General features: G+C 42.6%; 1 protein-coding gene across 7 annotated transcripts in view; it reads right to left on the reverse strand.

Moving 5' to 3' along the window:
- Nucleotides 1–23907, reverse strand: part of zfhx3b (zinc finger homeobox 3b) — a 143131-nt gene that overhangs the window by 3088 nt on the left and 116136 nt on the right. For 5 of the 7 annotated variants that reach the window (XM_050058033.1, XM_050058117.1, XM_050057697.1 and 2 more), the window contains 5 exons: nucleotides 15719–15855; nucleotides 14960–15160; nucleotides 10235–10358; nucleotides 4128–9710; nucleotides 1–3708 (listed from right to left, as the gene is read on the reverse strand). The exon at nucleotides 1–3708 is cut by the window's left edge and continues 3088 nt beyond it. In XM_050058033.1, the coding sequence (XP_049913990.1) occupies nucleotides 1961–3708; nucleotides 4128–9710; nucleotides 10235–10358; nucleotides 14960–15160; nucleotides 15719–15855 (7793 nt within the window). In that variant the 3' untranslated portion in view covers nucleotides 1–1960. The remainder of the gene's footprint in view (nucleotides 3709–4127; nucleotides 9711–10234; nucleotides 10359–14959; nucleotides 15161–15718; nucleotides 15856–23907) is intronic. The other 2 variants (XM_050058204.1, XM_050057955.1) reach the window with 1 other exon arrangement.

Below are 23907 nucleotides of genomic sequence, written 5' to 3' on the forward strand. Positions count from 1 at the left end.
TATTGTTTGTTTTAGTTAAAGCTTAGCCAAAAGCAAAATGAGCATGCATCTAGGTACTTTTTTTTTCTTTCAAAATTCTACATTAGCAGCAAAACGTATGTCCTTGAAGACCAGACCTTATACATTTTCTTAAAAAAAAATGGACATTTGAATGTGACAAAAAAGTCAAACAAAGATTAATAACCTCTATCTTACAAACTGCAATGGCTCTGTAACGGTGCTACTCCACAATGCAAGGACAAGGGCCCTTTTTGGTTTTTGGTATTTACGTAAAAAAGCCACCTGTTTGCTTGCAAAGAAGCAAAAACGGCAACTCTGATGCGTACTCCTTTATCTTTTAAAACTTTGTTTTCTTTCCTCTAAAAACAGCAACAAATTCTCAAGTATAAAGAAGCCTCTTTTCTCATATTTATGCACCAATGGTGAAAAGTGTTTAGTCTTTGGATTTTCTTTTTGTCTTAAAGCGTGAGAATTATTATTAGTATTCTTTTTTCATTTTCATTTATGACAACAAAAATGTCAAAATGAAAATAAAGACTGTAGCCACACTACATGAAGAACGAAAGACCTGCTTTGTAGTGTACATATCTACAAACACAGGAGAGCAGAGAAAAATAAGTGCGAAGAGAGGAACAAGTAGAGTGAGAAATAGGTGTCAGACAGTGATAAGTGCACAAAGGTAACACAAAAATTAAATAAAAATAATAAAACTTTCAATATTTCACCCAGGATCTATTTGTTTTGGTTAGCGCAGTACCAACCAAACCATAAAATTTAAATAATTCTAAAAGAGGATCCTGCCTTGTCAGGAGGGGCATTTGGGTGAACGTTTCCCAAGAAGTTTGAGAATAAGACAGAAACAAAGTTGAGATAAATTACCTGTCCATAATCTAGTCTATCGGAATGACCAAGACAACATCAAATGAAGCGTCTTAAAGTTGGACAATACAAAAGCTAAATGTACACAAAGTTTTTTTCAACCTACCATACTGTTTAAATTCATTTCCAATGCAACAATCTACTTAACACCAAAAATGTTCATATCTATCATAAATACAGAAGGTTGTTTTTTTTTTTAATCAAAACTCTTTTTATCGCCCGTTATGTCTGCAATGCTCTCCTTGTCTGGGTATAATGGGATTGCGATTTCCCCCCTTTAAAAGGATTTCCAATGTTAAAATCAGCAAATCATTTACCCTTTTTGAATGCCCAGAAACAATGCCTTATTAAAATTTCATTCTACTTAAAACTTTCTGTTATTAAATCAAGTTATGAAAGAAAAAAATGCTTATCTTCTGTTGGAAACAAAAGGTGTAAAACATGGATTTCTGTAACAGAAAAAAACATCTGTGAGCTGTTGACCTGAGAATAAAATAGACATTACATTATTCTTTTACTTTTGCAAGCCATTGGTATCTGAATGCTTAAATAGCAAGAAAACTGATAGACTATTCTCCCATACAGTACATACTGGCTTTTTGTGACTGTGCTATTAAGTAGAAATTATTACAAAACAAAGGGACAGCTTGTTGACTCGTATTTCTTCAAAAGGGTTCTTGGGCCATTTGTCAACTTTGAGGCAGTCCATTGCCATACAGTACAGCATTCCTCTACCATTACCCAAAACATAACTGCAGCGATCTTTTCTATTCTCATATATTAGTATGCATGTATTTCAGTTGAATAAAACAAAAACAAAACAAAACAAAAACAGAAAAAAAAACAAAAAAAAACAAAACGAAAACCAGCATGTTGATATGGGAAAACAATCCACTAACATTTAAATTTTTGGTTACAAGCTTTGGAATTGCAGTTAGTCTTTACACATCTTTTTCTGAAATTGGTTTGTATACTTTTAATGTATTTTTAACATTGCTGCTTTTTATGTTTTTTCCATTTGTGATTTTTTTTGTCTTTTTTTTTAGTGTTTTTTAAATATTGTCCATCACTGAAAGCTCTTTTACAATCTGATGGAGTCTGTTCCTACACTAGCAAGATTACTACTACAACTACTACTGTCTTTGACAAAGCCAGGCTGCTGCGGCTCCTCCGCCGTCCTGCCAAGCCTGTCTGCTGACTTCTGACTGCTGTCAGAGTCAGACTCGTCGGTAAAGACGTCTGTTGGTATCGAGGTCTGAACTCCTGAGGTGCTCAATGAACTTGAGGTAACCGTTGAAGGTGAGGACATTGGAGGAAAAGAGGAGGAAGAAGAGGAGGGACTGGCATTGGGCTTCCCAGCTAAAGCTCTGGAGAAAGGGGCCTGGGGCCATGGTTTGCCGGCAGCTGTGGTGTTGAGTGGGGTAGTCGAGGAGGAGCACAGGGAAGAGGAGACAGCAGAGGATGGCATGGTGGCTGATGTTGTTGGCGGGGGAGGGGGGCTGCTGATGGGATGAGTGGCAGACTGCGAGGTAGATGCGGTGTTAGGATTGGGGAAGCAGGCTGAAGAGTGAGGTAATAAACTAGTAGCGTGCTCTTTGGCATTTCTGGCTGATCGCTTGATTGTTCTGTGTTTGTGCAATGCCGATTCCAGGTGTTGACTGAGTGCTTTCTCCCCATCCAACGTAGTGTCACAAGCCAGGCAGTCATAGAGACTTCCAGCCCCTGCACCTACGCCACCAGGGACACGCAGCAACATCTCTTGCAGGTTTGCCACAGACTGACCGAAAAAACAGTTAGATTTAAGGTGGGTAATAGCCGCTTCTTCCTTGGTGAAAACTGCTTGACACTTGCGGCATGCCAGTTTACACTGCACCTTGGGGACGATGTACTGGTCTAGATGGGGGTCCACAGCTTTGCCATCCATCTCTTTCTGCTCAGAGGGTACTTTATTATGAGAGGAGGAGGAGGAAGAAGAAGAGGGGGAGGAAGTGGGGGGGTCACTATGGGGTTTGCCCTTTTGCTCCTCTGTTTTCACTGGATCTTTGGCAGATTCTTTGCGATCCCCCAAGGTTTGAGGGGGAACTGGAGTTTGGCTCGCCTTGGGTTGCTGGATCTGCTGAAGCTGCCGCTGCTGCTGCTGTAGTGCCTCCTGCAAGCTCTGCTGATATTGCTGGTAATGCTGCAGCAGGGACCCTGGAGACAGGCCCATCAGTGCTTGTGACAATGCTGGGTTGTAAGGGAAGAGACTTTCCATACCATACATGGGTTGCAGGTAGCCCCCTTGGAGAGCCCCGGGGATCTGTGGGGTGTAATACGGGGAAAAGCCAGGCATGAAGTAGGGCAAAAACTGGTTTGTGAGGAGAGCTGTGGGGTCTGATGCCAAAGCAGCTTGCAGGGCCTGAAGCTGGGCAGGGTCTACCACATACTCCATACCAGGTGTGGGCATGGAGGTGGCAGGTACAGCTGTGTCTGGTTTCTCCTTCTTGGCACTGGCAGCAGAAGTGGAAGGGGCAGGGGTGCTTCCAGTTGATGATGGGGTTGAGGGCTTCTCCGTCTTTTCCTTGGACTTCTCCTTCTCTCTTACCCTCTCAGCATCACGTTCTTTGGGGGGTTCAGGCCGGGAGCCGGACTGGGTGGTGGAGGAAGTGGAGGTGGATGTAGAGGTGGGGCTCGAATGGGAAGCAGACGTGTTGGTCTGGGCTGGGCTGGATGCGGCAAGAGACGATGAGGAGGGAGGCTTGTTGGGTAATCCAGATGTGGGGAGGCTAGGTGAGGGAACACTGGCACCAGGCATGTTCAGGAGGTTTGAAGGTTTTGGAGGAGTTAAAGCTGGAAATTTTTCAAATACAGACAAACATTCAAGAATTAATAGGCATATAAAATATTCAATGATATGAGATAAGTAGACAATACGATAAATTGTGTCATTATATAAATACACACAGAGAAGTAAATAAAAATAATGAATTATAATAAGGTCATGCAATCTTCGCAAAGTCAGACTGAGCCATTGTTCACTCTGTTTTGGTTTAGGTTAAGTTAAGGTTAATTTCTGACATTTGATGTGACGCATTCAGTATGTGTGCCAGTGTAAATGAGTACATGAGACAGACTGATTGATAAGAAATTGCTTTAGAGAGAGTAAAAATGTTGTGTTCTAGTGTAATGTGTTTTATAGCAATAGATCTAAAACTCTGCACCTCATAATTTATCTGTTAATGAGTGAGTGAATCCAAATAATGACATACCTGAATTAGATGAGTTAAAGCTGGAAAGAGAGGGGCTGCCAACCCCTGGCAAAAGGACAGGTGGGATGCCTTGCAGATTTGGATAAGCTGACTGGAGATTCAGAGCCTGCATGGCAGGGTTATCAAACATCCCCTGCTGCTGCATGGCCTGCTGCTGCGCCAGTCCTAAAACTTCATTGGCCTTCTTAATGCGGTCCATCTCTTGCTGGGCCATAAGTTGGCGGACAGTGGCGGGGTCAAAGTATTCTTTTTCCTTATCGATCTGGCTGCCAATGGTATCCTTCACCTTAGAAATGTGTTGCTGGGAGAAAATGTGATCACGGACAGAGAGGCGAGCACTGTACTTGACACCACACAAAGTGCATTCAGTCTTCGGCCCCTCGTAGGATGTCTGATTTATTCCGAAGTGCTTGGCCATGTTAAGCTTAGCCTTTTTCTCCTTGGCACGGGCATTTTGAAACCACACCTGAACCACTCTCTTTGGAAGTCCAATGTCATTGCCAAGTACCTCACATTCCAGCATAGTGGGAGTCCTGTAGTCGTTAAAACAGGATTTCAACACTTTGAGCTGGAGGTTAGTCATTTGGGTACGGAAGCGCTTTTGGCCAGGGCGATCTCCGCTGTCAATGCTCCTGGTACCTGAGGCTCCAGGACTTGGTGAGCATGGGTCAGCCAGGCTGGACGTCTCACTGTGATCAATCATATGTTCATTGTCATAGTCCTTAGCATAATAGCTTGTTGCAGGGCTTACTAGCCCTGAGGACATCTGGTCATCACCTTCAAGGAGGGCAACTGTGCCCCCAGACTTTGACAAGTAATCACCGCTGATTTGGCTGTGCTTGGCATCAGCACTGTCATTATCAGCATTGGCCTCATCACCTGTGGTTGTGTCAGTGATGGCTGTATTCACAGAAGAGCAGTCATCATTATCCAGTTTGCTGTGATCAAAGCTGAGGTTCACAGAGGACATGGTTGCGCTCTCAAAATCTTCCATCCCCTCAACTTTAATGGATGAAGGGCTCAGTAGAGCCCTGGGGGACAAATCCATGCCTTTGTTTACTGGTGACATAGAGGAGCTTTGTCCATCACTATTTGCTGGGGCCATTTGGGAGTAACTTGCTGACTCTAAAGCATCTATTTTTATTTGCATACCCTCCTGTTCAGGTAACATACCAGCGAGAGCTAAATTATATCCAGCACGTTTGGCTTCATGCCAGTGACGAGAGCGAATGTGTGCCTCAAGGGCAGTTTTTGCTTTGAATAGAGCTCGACAAAAAGGGCACCTACGATGAGCTTGAGCTGGCCCTACTGCTCGAAACTGGCCTTTTCTCTCTCTGGCTCTGGTATTTTGGAACCAGACTTGCACTACTCTCTTTTTTAATCCCACCTCGTGAGCAATGTGGTCGAGCATTTTTCGTGTAGGATTTGAATCTAATAAATACTTCTGATAAAGGATCTCTAGCTGCTCAGGTGTGATGGTGGTTCTGAGCCGCTTGTCTCTCTGTGGCTCTTCTCCGCTGTTTGTGCTGTCATTCTCTCCAGGGCTGGTGCCAGCTTTCTCCTCTAACTTCCTCTTCAGGGAGTTCATGGTGGAGGTGGGGGTGGACGGAGAGGTGGCAGAGCTGCTGGGAATCTGTGGCATTGCCCCAGAGAGTAGCTGACTTGCCAGGAGAGGATTGCTTGGATCAAATAGCATGAAAGACATATCAATTGGACGGTCTAGGAATTGAGGGTGGATGAATTGATTTTGCACAGAAAGGAAGTGTAATTGCTGGTGTTCCTGCCAGTGCTCAAAGGAGGGGAAGCCAATCTTGCACTGCTCACACTGATACGGGATCATCTGTTGTGCCAGTTGTTGTGTGGCAGAGGACAGGTGTGCATTGAGGCTCATGTGAGAGCTTTGCGATGAGGCCTGGCTTGTCTGGGAGGCAGAGGGACCACACTGCTGTTGCTGCTGAGAGAAGGAAGGAGATGAATGTTTGATGGGCTTGGAAATAGTTTGAATCTTCTCTTCTCTCTGGGGTCTATGGTGTTGTGCCTCAGACTGGGGTTGATGCACAACCTCCTGCTTAATAGAGGTTTGGTTTTCTCGTGGATCTGCAGAAATTCCTGGTAACTGCTTGGGCTTCTCATCATCGTAGAGGTTTGAGGTGGATGCTGGTGATGCCTCCTCCTTTTCAGTGGATGAGAGGTGTGAGAATGCTGAAGTGGAGGGTGGAAGTGGGCAGAGACTTGAAGAGGAGGGCATTGGGGTGTGACAGGAAGACCCAGAGGGAGTGTAACAATCATTGGAATAATCCAGCGAATCCTCATTTTGGCTGTCATACTGTCCCTCCTCATCTTCATCTTTGTAACACAGCTTCTTTTGGTGTTTTATTAGATCAAATATACGCTGGAAAACCAGACTGCATTTCTTGCACTGGTAGTTCAGATTTGAGGTGCGGATATAGCGATCATTTGACAGTTCTCGCCTTTCACCCTCTTTTGCACCCTCACCTTGGTTTTCATAATTCTTCCTTGCCTTCTGGCGTGCATTTTGGAACCACACAACAATAACACGAGTGGGGAGGCTCAGAAGGTTGGAGAGCTGTTCAAATTCATCATCTTTAGGATAAGCATTAGCATCAAAGAAGTCTTGTAGCACTCTTAGCTGGTAGTCAGTAAATCTTGTCCTGGATGATCTCTTACTTCCATATAATTCTTGTTTCATAGGTTCAGGGGAAGGAGGTTTAGAGTCAATTTTTGTGTCTTCTAAAGTTGTCGTTGGTGGATTATTGAAATTGTATGGTGAGTCTTTGTTGCGCTGTCGCTCTTTAAACAGCGTGTTTCTGAACCAGTGCTTTATGACTTTTTGGGGCAATCCTGACTTGTCTGCCATCTCTTTAATCTGCTCCTCATTTGGTGAATTGTTGATATCAAAGTATTGTCGCAGGACCCTAAGCTGGTCATCTGTGATGCGTGTCCGTGGCCTCTTGTTCTGCTGCTGCTGTAGCATGGCTGGTGTGAGCTGTTGTTGATAGAGCTGGGCCAGGTCTGAGGCCAGGCTTGGTTCAACAGATGGCAGCTGAGGAGTCAACTGAGAGGGCAAGGACTGGAGAGACATGGGCTGCATCATGAGTGGCGAGAAAAGGGGCAAATCCATTGGCATGGGAATCTGTGCCATTTGAACTTGCGGCTGTGGGGTAGGTACTGTTGGAGGTGTGAGTGACGCAGCAGAGACAGGAATATTTGGTGTGGGAGCTCTTTGGGGTGGAGGGGGTGGAGGTGGAGGTGGGGGAGGAGGCTGTGGAGGAGGAGGAGCAGCCTCTGGTGTAGGGGGTCTCAGTGGATAGAGTTTATCATATTGTTCTCTGTATTCCTTGGCAAATCTCTCGAGGGATCGAAATGGAAAGAAAGCCTGGTGGATATGCTCCTGGTGACTCTTTAGAATCAGTATGTTTGAAAACAGCTTGCCACAGGCTTCACATTCCAGTTTCTCTAATCCCTCAATGGGGTCCACCACTCTTGTTATCCCACCTGGACCACTTGATCCTGTAGGTCCAGCTGTCTTTTTCTGAGCTTTCTGTTTATTTTCATTGTACTGAATTACTAACTCAAACCCAAAATTTTCCAGCAGGGCTTTAGTTGCATTTCCTCGAGCATCTGAAGCAATCCTTGGTGGAGGCAAGCCAGTATCATGGTTTATGTTTATTGAAATATGCTGAATGTCCTTCTTTTCTCTTGGCTTGCTGTCTGTAGAATCTTTGTTGGGGTATTCCTCATTTTTTTCACTTGTGCCCTTCTCTCTTTGTAGTTCTCTGTCTTTCTCATTCTGAGAGGAGGGAGGTCTCTGCTTTTTTTCAGCCTGCTGAAGAAGAGATGCATTCTGCTGCAGCATTGCCATCTGCCCCTGAGCCTGCTGTTGTTGCTGCTGCTGTTGTTGCTGCTGCTGTTGTTGTTGTTGATGTTGCTGCTGAAGGTGGTGGTGCATCAATTGCTGCTGCAAGCAACTCTGCTGGGCCTGCTGGGCTGAGTTTTTTAGATCTTCCAGCAGTGAGGAGGTGGAGGATCCTGCTAGGCCAAGTGCTGAATTACTGATGTTGATCTCTGGGTTCAGCTGAAATTCTGCTCCAGGGATGTAGAAAGGGAACAGTAACTGCTGCTGTTGCAGGGGGAGAAGTGCATCAGTTGTCATGGGGAAGTGCTGCAGAAGTGCTGGGTTGAAGAGCTGTGATTGTAAAAGAGCAGCCTGCTGCTGGATCTCTTGCTGAAGCTGGGCTTGAGCTTGGGCTTGAGCCTGAGCCAATTGCTGTTGTTGCTGAAGCTGCTGCTGCTGCTGCTGCTGCTGCTGTTGTTGTTGTTGTTGTTGTTGCTGTTGTTGTTGCTGCCCCCTAGCAGAAAGCATGTCAGAAAACTTTGATTTTTTTATCTCGTGGTTCTCAGATGGTGAGGGATGGCAACTCACTGAAGAATTCCCCAGGCTTTCAATGCTATGAGTCTGGTTCATATGGTTTCCTCCAAGAATATTCTGAGCTGTTTGGGACCCAGAAGAACTGTGGTTTGTAGAGCTAGTCGTTGAGTTGCTGGCTGGGCTTGGACTAGATGTTGAAGTGTTGATGCTGGAACCCCCACCACTTAAACCAGCAGCACTCGCAGAGCTAGGGATCCCTCCTGCTGCTTCAAGTTTGGCTGCCCTAGCTTTGGTCTGATGTAGAACAGAGCGCATGTGGATCTCCAGCGTAGAACTCTGGCTGTATGCCACATTACAAGTACTGCACTTGAATGGCTTGTTGTCAGGGCTGCTGGTAGGCTCAGGTTGGCCAGTGGTGGACTCCTGAAGAGCCCTTTTCACCTTGTGCAGATGGGACACAGAGTTATAGTGAACCAGAAGAATGTTCTTCTGAGTAAAAGACTCTTTGCATACAGTGCACTTGAAAGGACGAGATGGATCCAAGAACTTCTCCATGGTAAAGTTGGGGCCCTTTCTGAATGGCAAAGCACGTTTAGGTTCAGATCCAGAATCCTCCTGCAGTGAGCCAGAATCACTGCCTGTTGGGCTTTGTTTTTCCTCTGGGTCACTTTCATCTCCCTCTTTGTCATCTTCTCCCAGACTTCCATGCTCCTCACCAAGGGATGGGTCACCCATTACCATAATGTCACCATTCATCAATAAGCCCCCATAAAGCTGCTGGATATCAGCTTCACTCAGCTCAAGGTGGCTGGTTTCTAAATGTTTCTTCAAGGCCTGTAGTGTTCTGAAGCTTCGCTGGCAGAGGCAGCACATAGTGGCTGCCCTGATCACATGGTACTGCGAATGGAGCTGTAGTTTCTCCACAGTTTTGAAGGCCAGGCTGCATTGGTTACAGCGGTACTTGTATACATGGCGATCTGAAACAGGCAACTGGGGCCTTTTGTTGTGAACTTCATTGAAATGCATCTGAAGGGAGTTGGAGGACTTGAACACTTGATTACAGCCTTTCTTCCAACACAGGAATCCTGTGGCATCATCCCTCTCTGACTGTTGATCTTCCAGAGGTGACTTGCGAGATTCTGCTATTTCTGTAGGGAGTGACACCCCCTTCTCTGGATCAGCATCTGATGCATCTGTGAATAAATACACCAAAAGAAGAAAGCAATTCATTAGTCCCTACATTTGCAAAGTTTTTTCCCCCCAGTAATGCCAATAAAGGACATTAAAGCACTCATTGTGTTAGCCCTCTTGGGAAGGCGGAAAGAAATAAAGGGCAATGACTAATTACAAATACCAACCATCAATCATACTGTCTCGTTGTGAATGAAGGCTTAAGTATGAAAGAGTGTATTGTCTTTCAATACACTGTGTGTCAAAAATACAATTAAACCATTGCCATCGCACATTTCTTTCAAATACCTGAATAATGATTCTTCATTTCTTAGTAAAAACAACTACTGACCTAATACTGTACCAGTGTGTGCATACACAATCATAGTGATACAACTGAGTTCACTGTGACAATATGCTCGTTACAGAACACATACTGTAGGTAAAACTTCTGTAAATGATTCAGGCCTTAAAGACACACTTCATAGGAATTTGTATGCTGAAAAAATTGACCTATTCTAAATTTCCGACAGAGTCAGATACTAACCAGCTTGCTTCTTTGTCTCTTCCGAGTTAGAGTTGGTTGTGGCATGAGGGGTGCTCTGGGACTCTCTGTCTGGACTTGGTACAGGTATGAACATGCTTGCTGGCAGTACTTCAGATGCTGTTACCTGGAAAAGCAAAGCACAAAGGAATTCTAGTGTGAATAATCTCGTTGAGTGATAATGTAATTGTTTAGTTTAAATGATTAAAGGAAACTACAGACACAAACACAAGGATACACAAAGCAGTTACCAGGAAGGGGTTAGACAGATCAATAATGTATACTGTAACATTTTTACATAGCACTGAGTGATATTGACACTAGACATAACAATCAAGGGAGTCAGTGCAGAGATTATCACACATTTGTATGTTACTATTTACATATGAATCACTCATACATTATGTACACATACATACACACAGTTATGACCACATTTATGAACATACCATTTTTCACATAATGTAAAGTTTCACAGCCCTTTGCTTTAGCATGTGGCTATTTAAAGGAACAGTGTGTAGGATTTAGTGGCATCTAGCAGTGCATATTGCAGACTGTGTTCAGGTGAAACTTCTCCCATGTGCCAAGCGTGACCTTCCAGTTAGGATTCTTTCAGTGTTCATTGTTCATGAGGTTCTTACTAGGGGCTGAATTATCCACAGTGGTCTCTTCCTCTCCAAAACAAACGGCCCTTTTAATTCAAACCAGTATAAACACTGAATAAATCAGATTCACCCTAAAAATCAGTGGTTTTCAAATACTGTTCCGGGCTGCTAGCCCAGCACCTGCTAATGTGTGCTCAACTTTTTTCTCTGATAACTTAAGATCCAGACATTCAGGAGGTTTTTACTGGGAGCTAAATCATCTGCAGAGTTTGCATCTTCTCCAAAACAAATGGACCCAGTGATTTAAACCGGTAAACATGCAGAATAAAGTAGTTTCAGTGTTTGTTTTTTTTATAATGCTGTTTGGCTCATCATGGAAGGGCTGCTAGCTATGTTGGCCGATGAAAAAACGCAAATAGTCCTGTCTAGAGCCAGCATTTGGTTTGTCCATTCTGGGCTACTGTAGAAACATGGCTGTGCAACACAGAGATCTTCGTAGACAAGGACCCGCTACCTTGGTAGATATAAACAGCTCATTCTAAGGTAACAAAAACACGACGATTCTTATTTTCAAATGATTATACACTAAAGAAAACATTCTTATTTTATTATAATAAATGCAATTTCTGCCAATATATGCCCCTAAATCCTACACACTGAACCTCTAAGTGCTGCTGCTGCCAATTAGGATGACAGACCTCATGTCATACAGTATCTCAGCCAGCTACAAGCTTTATGAGGGGGGACTAATAAAATAGGACTAATGAAAAAAACTCTTCAAAAATAACTACTGTAATAAGTAGAAAAAGGAGATAAACAACATCCAGCCTTCTTACAATTCAGCTTTAGCTCCGGAATTCTCAGTAGTACAATTATAAAGTGCCAATTAAAAAACAAAACAAAATCAATTGAAGAAGAATTACTAAATAAGACTGTGTGCTCTTTAATAAAACGGTAAAATCAAAAGAAAAAAAACCCCAATGTCATCACTAATAAGAAGATGTGCATTTTTTATTTAGCAAAACTTTTTTTCTTTGTACTTTTCTAATTCAAATATGACAAGGACGAATAGGTATTGATTGAAAAAAGTACAAAGAGGAACCCAGGTTCTTCCTCCTCTCAAAAGGTTGGAGTCATTCATGTGTGAATGACAGCAACCTCTGTTTATTCTTGCGGCTGTCCCCTAAATTTCCTCCTGTTTCTCTCTCTGATAACCTTCTCTCACCTTAAAACCTGATAATTCATCAAAATCACTGATTAACAGTTCCCTATTTAACAATAATCGTCAGCTGAAACTGCGTGAGGTTGGAAGATGAGGCCCTCTCTGTGTCACCTTCCTTCAATTAACTTCACAAACAGAGTAATCAGCTTCACTCTACATGCTGCATTTCAATTCCCTCGTCTTTTCCCTCCTGTTCACTGGTGAACCTTTATTTTAAGACGTTCTTCACCTTATACTCTTAGCCTTAAGACTTATTGGTAGTCATGTTTATAATAAAGATGTTTCAAACAATGGAGACAAAAGGGGGAGAATCTCAAAGGATGCATCCTAGTGGTATTTGTATTGAAACGTAAGCGAGCAGAGTGTCAGATCTCTATGGCTGATGCTTTGGTTAATTTACCATATGTGCCATATGCTTTCTAATTACTCCTCTAATAGGCACAGTGAGAACACAGCTGAACGTACTGTAGCATATCATATAGCCTACGGGCCAGATCCAAATGGAGCAGAATTATCCTCAAGCAACAGGAGTTTCAAGGTTAAACAGTTAACACTTTCCATCACCGTGTACAGACTGCATTTGGCTGGTACGGTCACAAATTTACCAGTATACATCCAGCCATTTCATTCTTTGTTTTTGTTACCTCTCTATCTCTTCAAAATGAAAAGTGGGGAATTAATGCAAGCAACACTGAAAGTCACAAAACAAAAAAAGCAATGATTTACATTACAAAGTGGACTGTTTCTAGACAACTGCTTCATTAGGCGATTAGTGGAAAGAGCAGAGTATCCCAAGGTCACTTTTAATTTGGACCGCCTAATTGGCAAACATAGTTCAAAATGGCTATCATCCAGCCAGACTCAGAATTAATGAAGCACAATTATTTTCATTACCCCTATCTTACACAGACAGAAAATGAGACATAGAGTGAGAGAGGGAGGACTGGGGGAGTGTGTGTGTGTATATATTTATATATATACACATATATATATATATATATATATATATATATATATATATATATACACACACACTGTATATATGTACTGCATATGAGACAGAGAGGCATGAGAGACATGGGATGGAAAAGAGGGAGGAGTGCAAAGACGAAAGGTGGATGGAAGGATGAAGGGTGAAGAGTGAACGCATCATTATGCATGCTTGGCAAGAAATAAAAGTCACCTATTTCAGAATTAATTAGGCTCCTCTCCTTAGACATGTGAAAAGGATAAAGTACCTTTCCATCTGCATTCACCAGTTATAAAAAGGTGCTAGCTTTAATGTGTGTTATATTACCTCTGTTCTATCACGGTCCTCTTGTAGTGGCTCAGTACATTACTACCTCTATAAAAGAAATAAATATTGCCATCTACCATACTAATGTGCTTGCCATTTACTTTCTAGATGGGGGATGAAGATGGCTAGGCAGCAGACAGAGTAATGTTTTACTCGGTGATTGTCCAGCAGGCTATTTAGCTTCACAGGATAGAACAGAGCAAAGATTTGCTCAGTGATTTACAAGAAAACAGGGCAAATAAAATTTTATTTCCCCTTGATTAGCATTATAGGAAGCAAAGAAAGTATTCTCTCTAGGTAGGAAATGGTGCCCCAGTGCATTGCAGCTGATATAAATCTAACTTCAGGACATAGGAGTCAAAGATCACATGACTCAAGCTACAAACACATAAATTTTGCATCTTATTTTCTGTAGGAACGGACCTAACATAGACACTATAAACATTCTGTTTTCTACGTGTCCTATAAAAACACACATTTTCATATGAGACTTGATTGTGTCATGATTTGTAGTGAATAATAGCATTTCCATTGCTTGTACTTGAATTTCATGAAGTGGGGAAACGGTTCATTAAATTTTGATTAATCTGTGTCACAATTATTTTAACATATTCATCATGAAAAGCTTTGTTTTGACTAGCGCACAGGTGATCACAGACATGGCTAGAATGTCAGTGTAGTTATAAATGAACTGGGAGCTCAGAGACCTGCTCCTTTTGAAATCATTAAAAAATACAAAAACAGATTATGAGTTCCCCTCCCCAAATGACTGTGATTAGAAGAGAGCCGGAGAAAGGCTCTCTGATGATGGGCACATTAAGACAATGAAAAAGAGGGGAAAAATATGCATCTTAAAAAGGCCCAATCATTTCCAATGAGCCAATGGGATTGCCTGCAGCCATTTCACAATTAACAGCATTCTTTGTGTTTGATAAAGGACTGAATGTTGGCAATTTAGAGGACGGAAGACAGGAATGACAATTGTTCCCACAGCTAGGGAGCTACTCCGGGGTGAGGGATTGATTGAGAGCGAGTGACTCATCTTCTTGGCATTGCTGAATCCTTACGCTGGTCCTTGACCTGACCCACTGTCTGCAATCTGATGGGCCTAATGTGTATAAGTAGCAATATGTCGGGCCTATATAGCACAGCTTCGACCAGCTGTGGTCGCCTATAAATGACTGTGTAGATAATGACAGACACAATGTGTGACAGAGTGGATAGAGAAATTGGAATCAAGACTAAGACTGGTGCTATGTATACAATTCAGCTTACCCAGACGGCCATACATTTATTCATCTATTGTGCTTTTCCTCCTCTGCATTCCCTGCCTTATAGAAACTATGGATAATGTGTTTCCTAAAGTACTTATGCATTCTATTTGCTATGGCTCCGTGCACTCGCCATGCCAATCTAATACATACCAATCTAACAAAACACAGGCCAACTTTAGGTTACCTTGAAATATACAGGTTGGTAAAGAAAAGAATTCAAAAGCATTGCTGGCTGAGAAATGTAAGAATGAAGATGGAGTTCACACTTCAACCTTTTCCAACCATCCCAGTATCTAATCACACGCAGAACAAACACAACAGAGGACTTACTGTGGCAATAAGCTTATCCACACAGTCAGGAGCCACACTGTGGAGGTGTGTGAGGTGGAACTGCAGGTGGATCTTGTTGTTGAGCATGTCCTGGCATAATGGGCAGCGTAACATGGGTTGGACAGAGTGCTGCGTCATAACATGCATTCTGAGACGATTCAGGTCCGTGTTGGTGAACTTGCAGTAGGGGCACTGGTACATCTGGGTAGGAGAGACAGTAGCGGAGACGGAGAGAAAAGGGAGGGGGTTAAAAACAAACCCACGGAGGGTTAATGGGGTGAAATGGGTGCGGTGAGGATGGTGGGCCTGCTTGAAGAGGAGCTGTAGATCAGGCGGAAGATTTGGGGCCCCCTTCCCTCAAGCAGGCAGATCCCTCTGATCACAGACAACTGTGTAATACTGAGCACCACTGAGTCTTGGCACCTACTTCAAAGTGCTCTCATCTGTCAAATACTATATTGATTTTCCACCTTATACACAATTAGCAGTGCAACTGCAGCAGGAAGGCTAAAATAATTTTGAGTAGATTTAGAAAAAAAAAATCCTGCATAATATAAAAAGGGTCAGTGAGATAACTAACTGAAAATTATCAGAAGTATGTTTTTACATTTCTCCTTTTAATTGATGTACAAGTTTCAAGCTTATAATGAGATGACCTTTAGCAAGAGTCCCCTAATTCAAAGAGTTTTAAAAACAGAGTTTCATGAACATCTGAAGACATCAATGTTATCATAACTGTGTGAGGTGTGTAACTCTCACCTGCTCCGCAGCGCTCTTCTCAACTGTCCTGGGACGCTTCGAGGAGAGCGGGCTCTCGGAGGTCTCGGACCGCGAAGAGGGCCTTTTGGAGGGGACTGGGGAATCCGACTGGTGCCGCTCCGAGTGGCCAGACACTGCTGCACATTCACACAGACGCACACAAACATGGGAGTGATAAAGAGAGAAGAGCAGACATGTCAAGACAAGGTGAGGACTTGGCAGCCTGGGAGCAGGTCAATCAATAACACTGTGGATAAAGGGCTTTGGAATGTCTTTCTTAAATGTGATATAACTGCATTTAATGGGAATTGGGCAGAGAAAGTGTTGTTATCCAACTCATGTCACCCCATGAAAAATACCACACACTTTTTTTTTTACTCGTCTTCCCATGCTGCTGCAGGGGAGCTGTCTCTTTCAGTGTTGTCTTGTCAGGATATCATACAACACCGTAAACTGCTAATGAAAATATTAATTTGCCACAGGGTGCAACTTTAGGTTTCATCACATATTTTCAGTCCTCCTGAGTTTCTAAACTTCAGACAAGGTACACAAACATGATGCAACCTTATCATACAGTGAGAAGAGTAAATGATCCACATTAGACTCAACTGTGATACCGTGATATTGTAATATAACCATATTTAAGAACAAAGCAAATACCTCTAATTCAATTTTTGATATTTTGACCAATTTTCACACTTCTGTCTCTCCAAAGTTTGTATTATCTTTCAGAGTGATCAGGACGTTTCTAAGAGATCAAGAGAGATTTCATTTTAATCAAACAGTGCCTACAGTTTGACCAAGCTTGGAAAATTCAGCAGCTCTTTGTTTCCATAAGCAGGGGAATGCCAGTGAAATTCTCTGTTTCACTGTAACCAGCTAAGCCTTCTCCAATGTGTTGTAGTTCTGTGCAAGTGGACTGTGACAAAGAGAAAAAGAGGACAGCAAGATTAGAAAAACCTCTTTCCAGGCCTCTGAGCAAATCTCGATATTTCCTTAACAAAAAAAAAAAAAAAAAAAAAAAAAAAAGCGAGGCCGCACACGACATCAAGCTTTCATTTGACTCGAAGATTTTAAAGACTAAAAACATGCCATTGGGCTCAAAGATGGCATCAGACTGACGATTAGTCATACCCGAGCATATTCACAGGATACAGCCATGCCTCGGTGCTCAGTCTGTGGAAATGTAAAAAGGGGCTGCAGTCATTCACATGTGGCTGCCAATTTCTTGAAAGATTTCCATTATATTCACCTGTAAAGCTACGTCAAGTGTTTCACTAGCTCACAAACTGAATTGCACGGCTAATCCTTTCAGTGCAAACAACACCAGTATTAGCAAAAAATAGCACGTCTGCAAGGCCTCGCACAAGAGCCCCTGCAAACCACTACTACTGCTTTATGAAGGAAAAAGAGAAGCTCGAGGTGGCACACACATATGCACCACAGTTGAGCACTCAGCTAAGCAAGGGCTCGCAGAGGAGCTAAATCCACACGGAGCCACCACGGAGGAGCCGCCGTAGCATCGTGCTTTGTCACCAGTGGAAAGAATTCACTGTGAAACTTAAGGAGGTGTCTTGCCAACCCCCTAACAAGCCCATAAAGAGTTAAATTTGCCCTGATTTGTACAGTCCTGGAAGGGCAAATTGAGAACAGAGGGCACTGGTAAGGGAGGGGTGCTTTGGCGGGGGGTCAGGTTAAGCAGGGCTGACCACGCTCCTGCTCCAGACATTAAAATGTCAGCTCCAATCAGGACGGGGGCAGTTGAGCTGATTACCCAGTGGGGGACCTGGCTTTGGACAGAGCAGCCTGCGAGATCTCTCAGAGACACCGGGATCAGCCAGGGAGGCCCTATTAGGGTCCAGTCACAGTCAATCCTATTAAACACATCCGCCAATAAACAAAGGGAATGTTAAACAAAAGGAACCTCCCATTCCCTGACATTAACCTCTCAGTCATGGCACTGTCCTCACTCCTCCTCCTCCTCCTCCTCCTCCTCCTCAACTCCACTACAGTCCACTCCGACTTCCCCTGAACTCATCTCTCAAGGAAAACATGGCCGGTCATCTGTGGCCACCTTCACATCTCAACAGCCTGGATGATCTTTTGACCTCTCTCATGTTTGGGGGTCCTAATTCAATTTACTAATGATAATATATCATCTTAAAAAGGCTCATTTCTCTTTCTGCGGACCTACTGAGCTAGAGGAAAACACTCATTTCTGTATCTTTGTGTCTCTCAATTAGCAGCTCAGTAGCACAATATAGCACCAGAGGTCTCACAGATACAATGTAGCAAAGGAAAGCTAACTGTTTTCGAAGTCAAAGGAGCAGCATCTGTTAAAACTATTAATATCAGATTGCAACATTTACAAGCACCTGCTCTCTCGTCTAAAAAAACGCTGCATTGCATTTGTGCACAGACAGAAGGAAACAAGCACAGCAGCTGCTACAACCTAAATATGTTTAATTACCATTCACTGGGAAAGACTTAACTTTTGTAACTGAGAGAGGAAGTGCAGAAAGAAATTCAAAGAGCAGGTGATGCAGGGCTCGCGCTGTGGCTATAAAGTACATACATACAATGCGGAAAGTAAGCATGGATTAAGTAGACACAAGTATCCTCTCAGCCTCATGATTAAAGGATAAACATAATTGATTATAAGTATATTCCACTTCCACAATTACTCAATAAGCACCAGAGAGGTGAAACAAGTGGCTGTTTATGCTAAGGCACTGGAGAGCTGCTGTAGAAGGGGCCCAAATCGGCTCTCTTGCTCAGTGTGTTTTATGTTTGTGTGTGTGAGAGAGAAGGAGAGATTGAGAGAGGGAGAGGGGGACAGATGGAGGGCTGGGGAGGCTTACTCACACACAGTCTTTCTCGTCATGGCCAATTAGGACTCCATAAATCTGATCAATCGCCCTCTCTTAAGAACCCTACACCCCGACACCATCACCAGCACCATGACTAACATCCAACTACTGTATCCTGTTTTTCCGTGTCAAGGGTGATGAAAAAAAAAAAAAAAAAAAAAAAGAAACGGCAGAGACATTGAAAAGCTGGGAATGAAATAGAGATTTTTTTTTTTTTGGTCATTACACACAGTCTGTCTAACATGGCAGATTGGACACTGGTGTCCGAGCATAGATGCGTACACGTGAGACACATGGATCTACGATACGAGCAGGAGATCAGAACCAATGACCAAAACATTGGGTCCTGATGGACTATTACAGGAGCAATGTACTGTCAAGAAAGAGCAGAAAAGGACTCTGGTGAGATATGCTATGGATGTCAAACACAGCTGACAACAACTAGAGGTGAGGTCTAGTTTTACTTTCTGATGTTAGGCTGCGAGAGAAGAAATACAATCACGTGTTTTTTAAAGAATAATTCCTACTGTTTCTTTGGAATATATAATATAGCTGTCACTCTGGCCACATTACTCATCACTGGGCCCTGTGAGGCTGCTGTGGAGATTACAGAGGCGTCCTTAGTGATGACACTTGACCTCAAACTACAATGCATTTCTGTATTTAAACCTTGTGGTTGCTTAGATTAAAAATGCTTGTCCAATTCCCAAGTAACTGTCCACAGAGACCACCGTGGGCTCCCCCTCCGTCAGTGACCTTAATGTCTGTCAGGAGTCTGTCTGTTCCCCTGACCTCTTCTGCCTGGTCATTAGACACAGATCCCCCATCCACACCAAACCTCTTCTGACAGATACACAGGGTGGGCTTTTGTTTGAAAGCACAAAAGGCAGGGCACGAGTGGAGAAAAAAAAAAAACCTAAGAGTCAATTAGGTGATTATTAATTCATGCCCCTTTTCCGTAAACCAGAGGCTTTTGTGCTGTCGAGTCCCGTAAGTGAATTGGACTTTGGCACCTTGTCTCACCTCCCATAGCTGGACTGTATTATTCAAGCAGCAAAGGGGCTGTCAGCACACTGCAACGGTCTCTGGAGCAATCACAGCCTTGTTGTGCTTTTAAAGGGGGGGGAAAAAGATGCCTGCTGAACAGAGTGACTGACACAGCACAGACTGAATTAACCACAACAGGTCATCTGCCATTGAAATCTTCCAGGAGTGCAATCGCAGCTGCCATTAATCTGCTTTGTCCTTGGGAGAGGTTGTCCATATTCTAAGACGCGAGTTACAGTAAACAATATGTAAAAGAAGTGGAAGATGGGAAAAAGATTCCTGGTGTTTTTCGGAGGGGAATTCCCCTCCTACTGACTGACATGGGGTCCTCATCATCTCCGGAGCCTCTGCCCCCTCATTACCACAGTTCCTGTCTCGCCGTGGCAGCTTCAGGCCTCCGGTTGTAAAAAACATAACCTATCATCCAGTCCGTCCACGCCAGCGAGACTGCATAACTTTACTGTAACTCTGCCCAGAACAGCTACAGTCTGCCAATCACTTTAAACTACAGCTCAGCCCACATTTCCTCTGCATAGTAAACCTCAGTGGTACACTTTCTGAAAACTGTGTCCTCTGATCCCCAACTCCCCAAAACCTTTCACCTTCACACCGCAGAGGGCTTCTGACGCGCCTCTGCTACTTGGAATGTAGAAAATCCTAACCTCTATTCCCTCTGCAAGTTGGCCATTAATATGGAGATGATTCAACTCCCCCAGTGCTACAATTCATTCTCCTTTAATGCTATGCTAACAATACCTGAATATTGTCTTTTCTTTTTTCCATTTCTATCCAGGTTTTAATCTATAGCCTGCGTCAGAGCCCAGAGCAATAAAGGGCAGTGTTCCATTTCATCTTATGTTTCTCAGGTAATTATTCTGCATCCATTAAAAAGAAATACCAGAAAACTGAAACCTTGAACTAAAAAGCCGACATTGAAGCCACATATGAAATCATCTCCTGTTATTTATGAAGTCCAAGAATAAAACACTAAACTGTGTGATATGAGAGTGTTATGCACCCTAATGACATGATTGCAAGAAAGGCAAATACAAGATGAAGAAACTGAGAGGAGATATTAATTAGCAGAAGCGTTATTAATCTTCAGGCCACCGAACAACAGGATGACATAGCGTTCACCTTTACAGGACGCTTGGAGACACAGCACTGGTGCTTGCCCATTAGACACCCCGTGGTAAAACTCATAAACACTGAGCTTTCAGGGAGTTGGCTCACAAACAAGGACAATTTATGGCCTATTATCTTCAAAGACAAAAGGAATTACAATTTGAGGGATGACAAGCACTCAAAGGACGTGATATGAATATGTAAACATTTTCACCGCTCTGTCTCCTGATTTCTCAAACTACTTAGGGTTTAAAAGCAATAACAAATCACCACTGCACTGAATGTCTCCCAGTTTATAGTAACAATAACATAAACTTGAATAATTTGATTGTAACTAACCATAAGCATCAACCGCGGCTAATATTAAATCTACATATCTGCACTGTTACACGGAGAACAATCCATAACGCTTTGTATGTCTGTTTCTGAATGAGCAGCACCGGAGGACTAACAGCACAATGTGGAGCACAATAAAAAATGAAAAGACTGCAATGCCACGGTGCTGGGTCTAGGGGATGCTAATCATCATGTTCATTATACAGACTAAATGCAGCATCTACAGTGTGCAACACAACATCTGCTTCTCATGCACACCTACACGTGCATGTGTGCATGCTGAAGCACATTTATACAAACACACAGGTGGATGTGGAGCCAAAAACACACACACAGACTTGTATAAACACACCCAGCTGCCAAGTCTTCCTCTAAACAGTTTCACAGGTAGTGTCAACCTTTAACTGGATGTAATGTGGAGACATTTTTTTAGCTGGTCTGTGTGCAAACCTACAGTATGTGCTAACAAACAATCAGATACATATTGTAAAACATCTGTTAGGAAATACCTAGTTTTAACATACCATAATTTGTTACCATCTCATTACACTATCTCTGTATTTACTCCTTACAAATCCACAGCACATGCTTCAAACTTCACCACAACAATCAGAACAACACCTCTGCTGAAGGTGTGAAGTGTAAAATGCGAAAAGGTTTAATTATGAATAAATATAGCTTTAACCTATTTTGATTTTATTTATGAGGCTCAACACGTGAGAGGTAAAAGTGATGTTTTCTGGCATAATGAAGTAGGATAATACCATAATATGCACTATTTGTACACAGGAAGTCTAAAAAAAAAAACAACAGTGTGCAGCAGCTAATCGAATGCTGCATGTCACCTTTAATTGGTGCTCCACGAAACTATGTCAAAATACTCCTACACACTTTAACAATGCTAACATTTAAGCCCGAGCTAACACAGACAAGGCCAGCATGGAAAGTGACTGTAAAAAGGGATTCAGTCACAGGCGTAGATTAGGAAGGGGACATGTCCCCATCAATATTTAGAACATGTGCTTTTGCCCCCTCCCAAATAAAAACATTAAAGTAATGGAGGACTTTTATTCTAATGGAAATAAAGACATTTCCATCATAAACTGGTGCATATAATTCATCACAATGCAGGAAATTAAGTGTTTTGCACTCAAATTTTCCAGAGGAGGAACCCCAAGCCCGCTTTCATATGTGTCTCTCCCCAATACTAAAACAAAACCGTCACCCTTGGATTCACTGCATACAAACATGTGCTGTGTGCACTAAATATATGACTGTGGTCATGGCATTGAATTTGAAAGCAAAATATATATGTATTTTTTTCTCAAGTTATTTGGCCTGAACAAACCCCGGTCTTATTCTGACTAACTTCACATTAATGGCGTAAATCACTAGTTCCATTATGATACTGATTCAGGGGTCTGTGCACATACCAGTTAACACAATCAGTTAAAGAAGAAACTGCCACCCCTTTCTGTCTTTGCCTTTGGCCATGATAGATAAAAATAACACATAAATAATGGTAAGTAATTGTATCCACTTGTATCCATTGCAGTGCAGTTAAGTTTACTTTAAACTGACTCCACTAACACATAAAACAGCAAGTTAGCAATCAGGGTTTTCTGACAGAAAGCCTTTTTCTGGAAGATGCGTTTTCATTTTAACCCAAACCATCATCTTTTTCATACAACTTGAAGGCAAACTTCTCCCAGCAGCCATTAAACATGGATTAACAGCAACATTATTTAACAAAAGTATTATATTTGGCTCAGTAACAACTGTCAAGGTTCATAGATAAATTAGGCTAGCAGCTAGCAGACGTTTGAGTCACTGCATCCCCCGACAGAACAGCACGTTTGAATTTTAGCCTGCATGCATGTTTTTTCAGCTGAACATTGTTGAAACAGAGCGGCTAATATTGCTGTAGTAACAAGTTAGCAGAGTGAGATACCTGGCCAGGCAGGTACACCCTGTTTTATCTCATCACTGCATCGTTTACATACAACATGTGCTTTGTCTGTTGACCCTATTTACTCCGAAACTGAAATTATTTCCACACCGCTGATTTATTCCAGTTTCTCGGCTGCTTGCCATCATCTGCCTGCTGCTGACTGACAGTGACACAGAATTTCAAAATAAAAGCGTAACCTAAACATGACGATATGGATCGATGTTTTCACTTTTGAATTGATCACTGAATCGACGGATCAATCCAGATCGATGGATCATTACACTCCTACTTCACATATCTTGCATCTTGCTAAATGATGAATGAGTTTGGGGACTATGCATGTGGTTAACCAAGCAGACGGACATGTTTGAGTGCAATATTAAACATATTAAATATTAAAAACTGTTGGTATGTTTAAATAATCATCAGCCTAAAGTAGATACTTTAAACTATGAGCCACAGAATCACTCACATTTAGTATTTACAGTATATATAGATATCATATCGCCAATAAGAAGTGTAAGGTGTTTCGTCTACTTTTAAGTCTGTCTGATCTCCATAGTAAAACCACTGATCTCAGAATCTGGATGACCAAGGCTGGAAAATCATTTTTCCTGCTCCCATAAATTGAATGTAAGGAGAAAGAAGGTATGAAAAGAATTATTTATCAAGCTCAGTTTCAGAGGACTAGAATCTTCGCAGCTCCCGAATGGAGAGACTACTCCTCCCTGCCTCTCCCCCACCCCCCAGCTTTCAATATAACCTTTCCCCATACATTTATGTTAAATATGTCAAATCACATTGTGTCCAAGTCTGCAGGTGTATTAACAATTCCCCTCCTTCCTCCTCTTCCTGCTCTC

The sequence above is a fragment of the Epinephelus moara genome, chromosome 1 (assembly GCF_006386435.1).
Source record: "Epinephelus moara isolate mb chromosome 1, YSFRI_EMoa_1.0, whole genome shotgun sequence".
NCBI lineage: Eukaryota > Metazoa > Chordata > Actinopteri > Perciformes > Serranidae > Epinephelus > Epinephelus moara.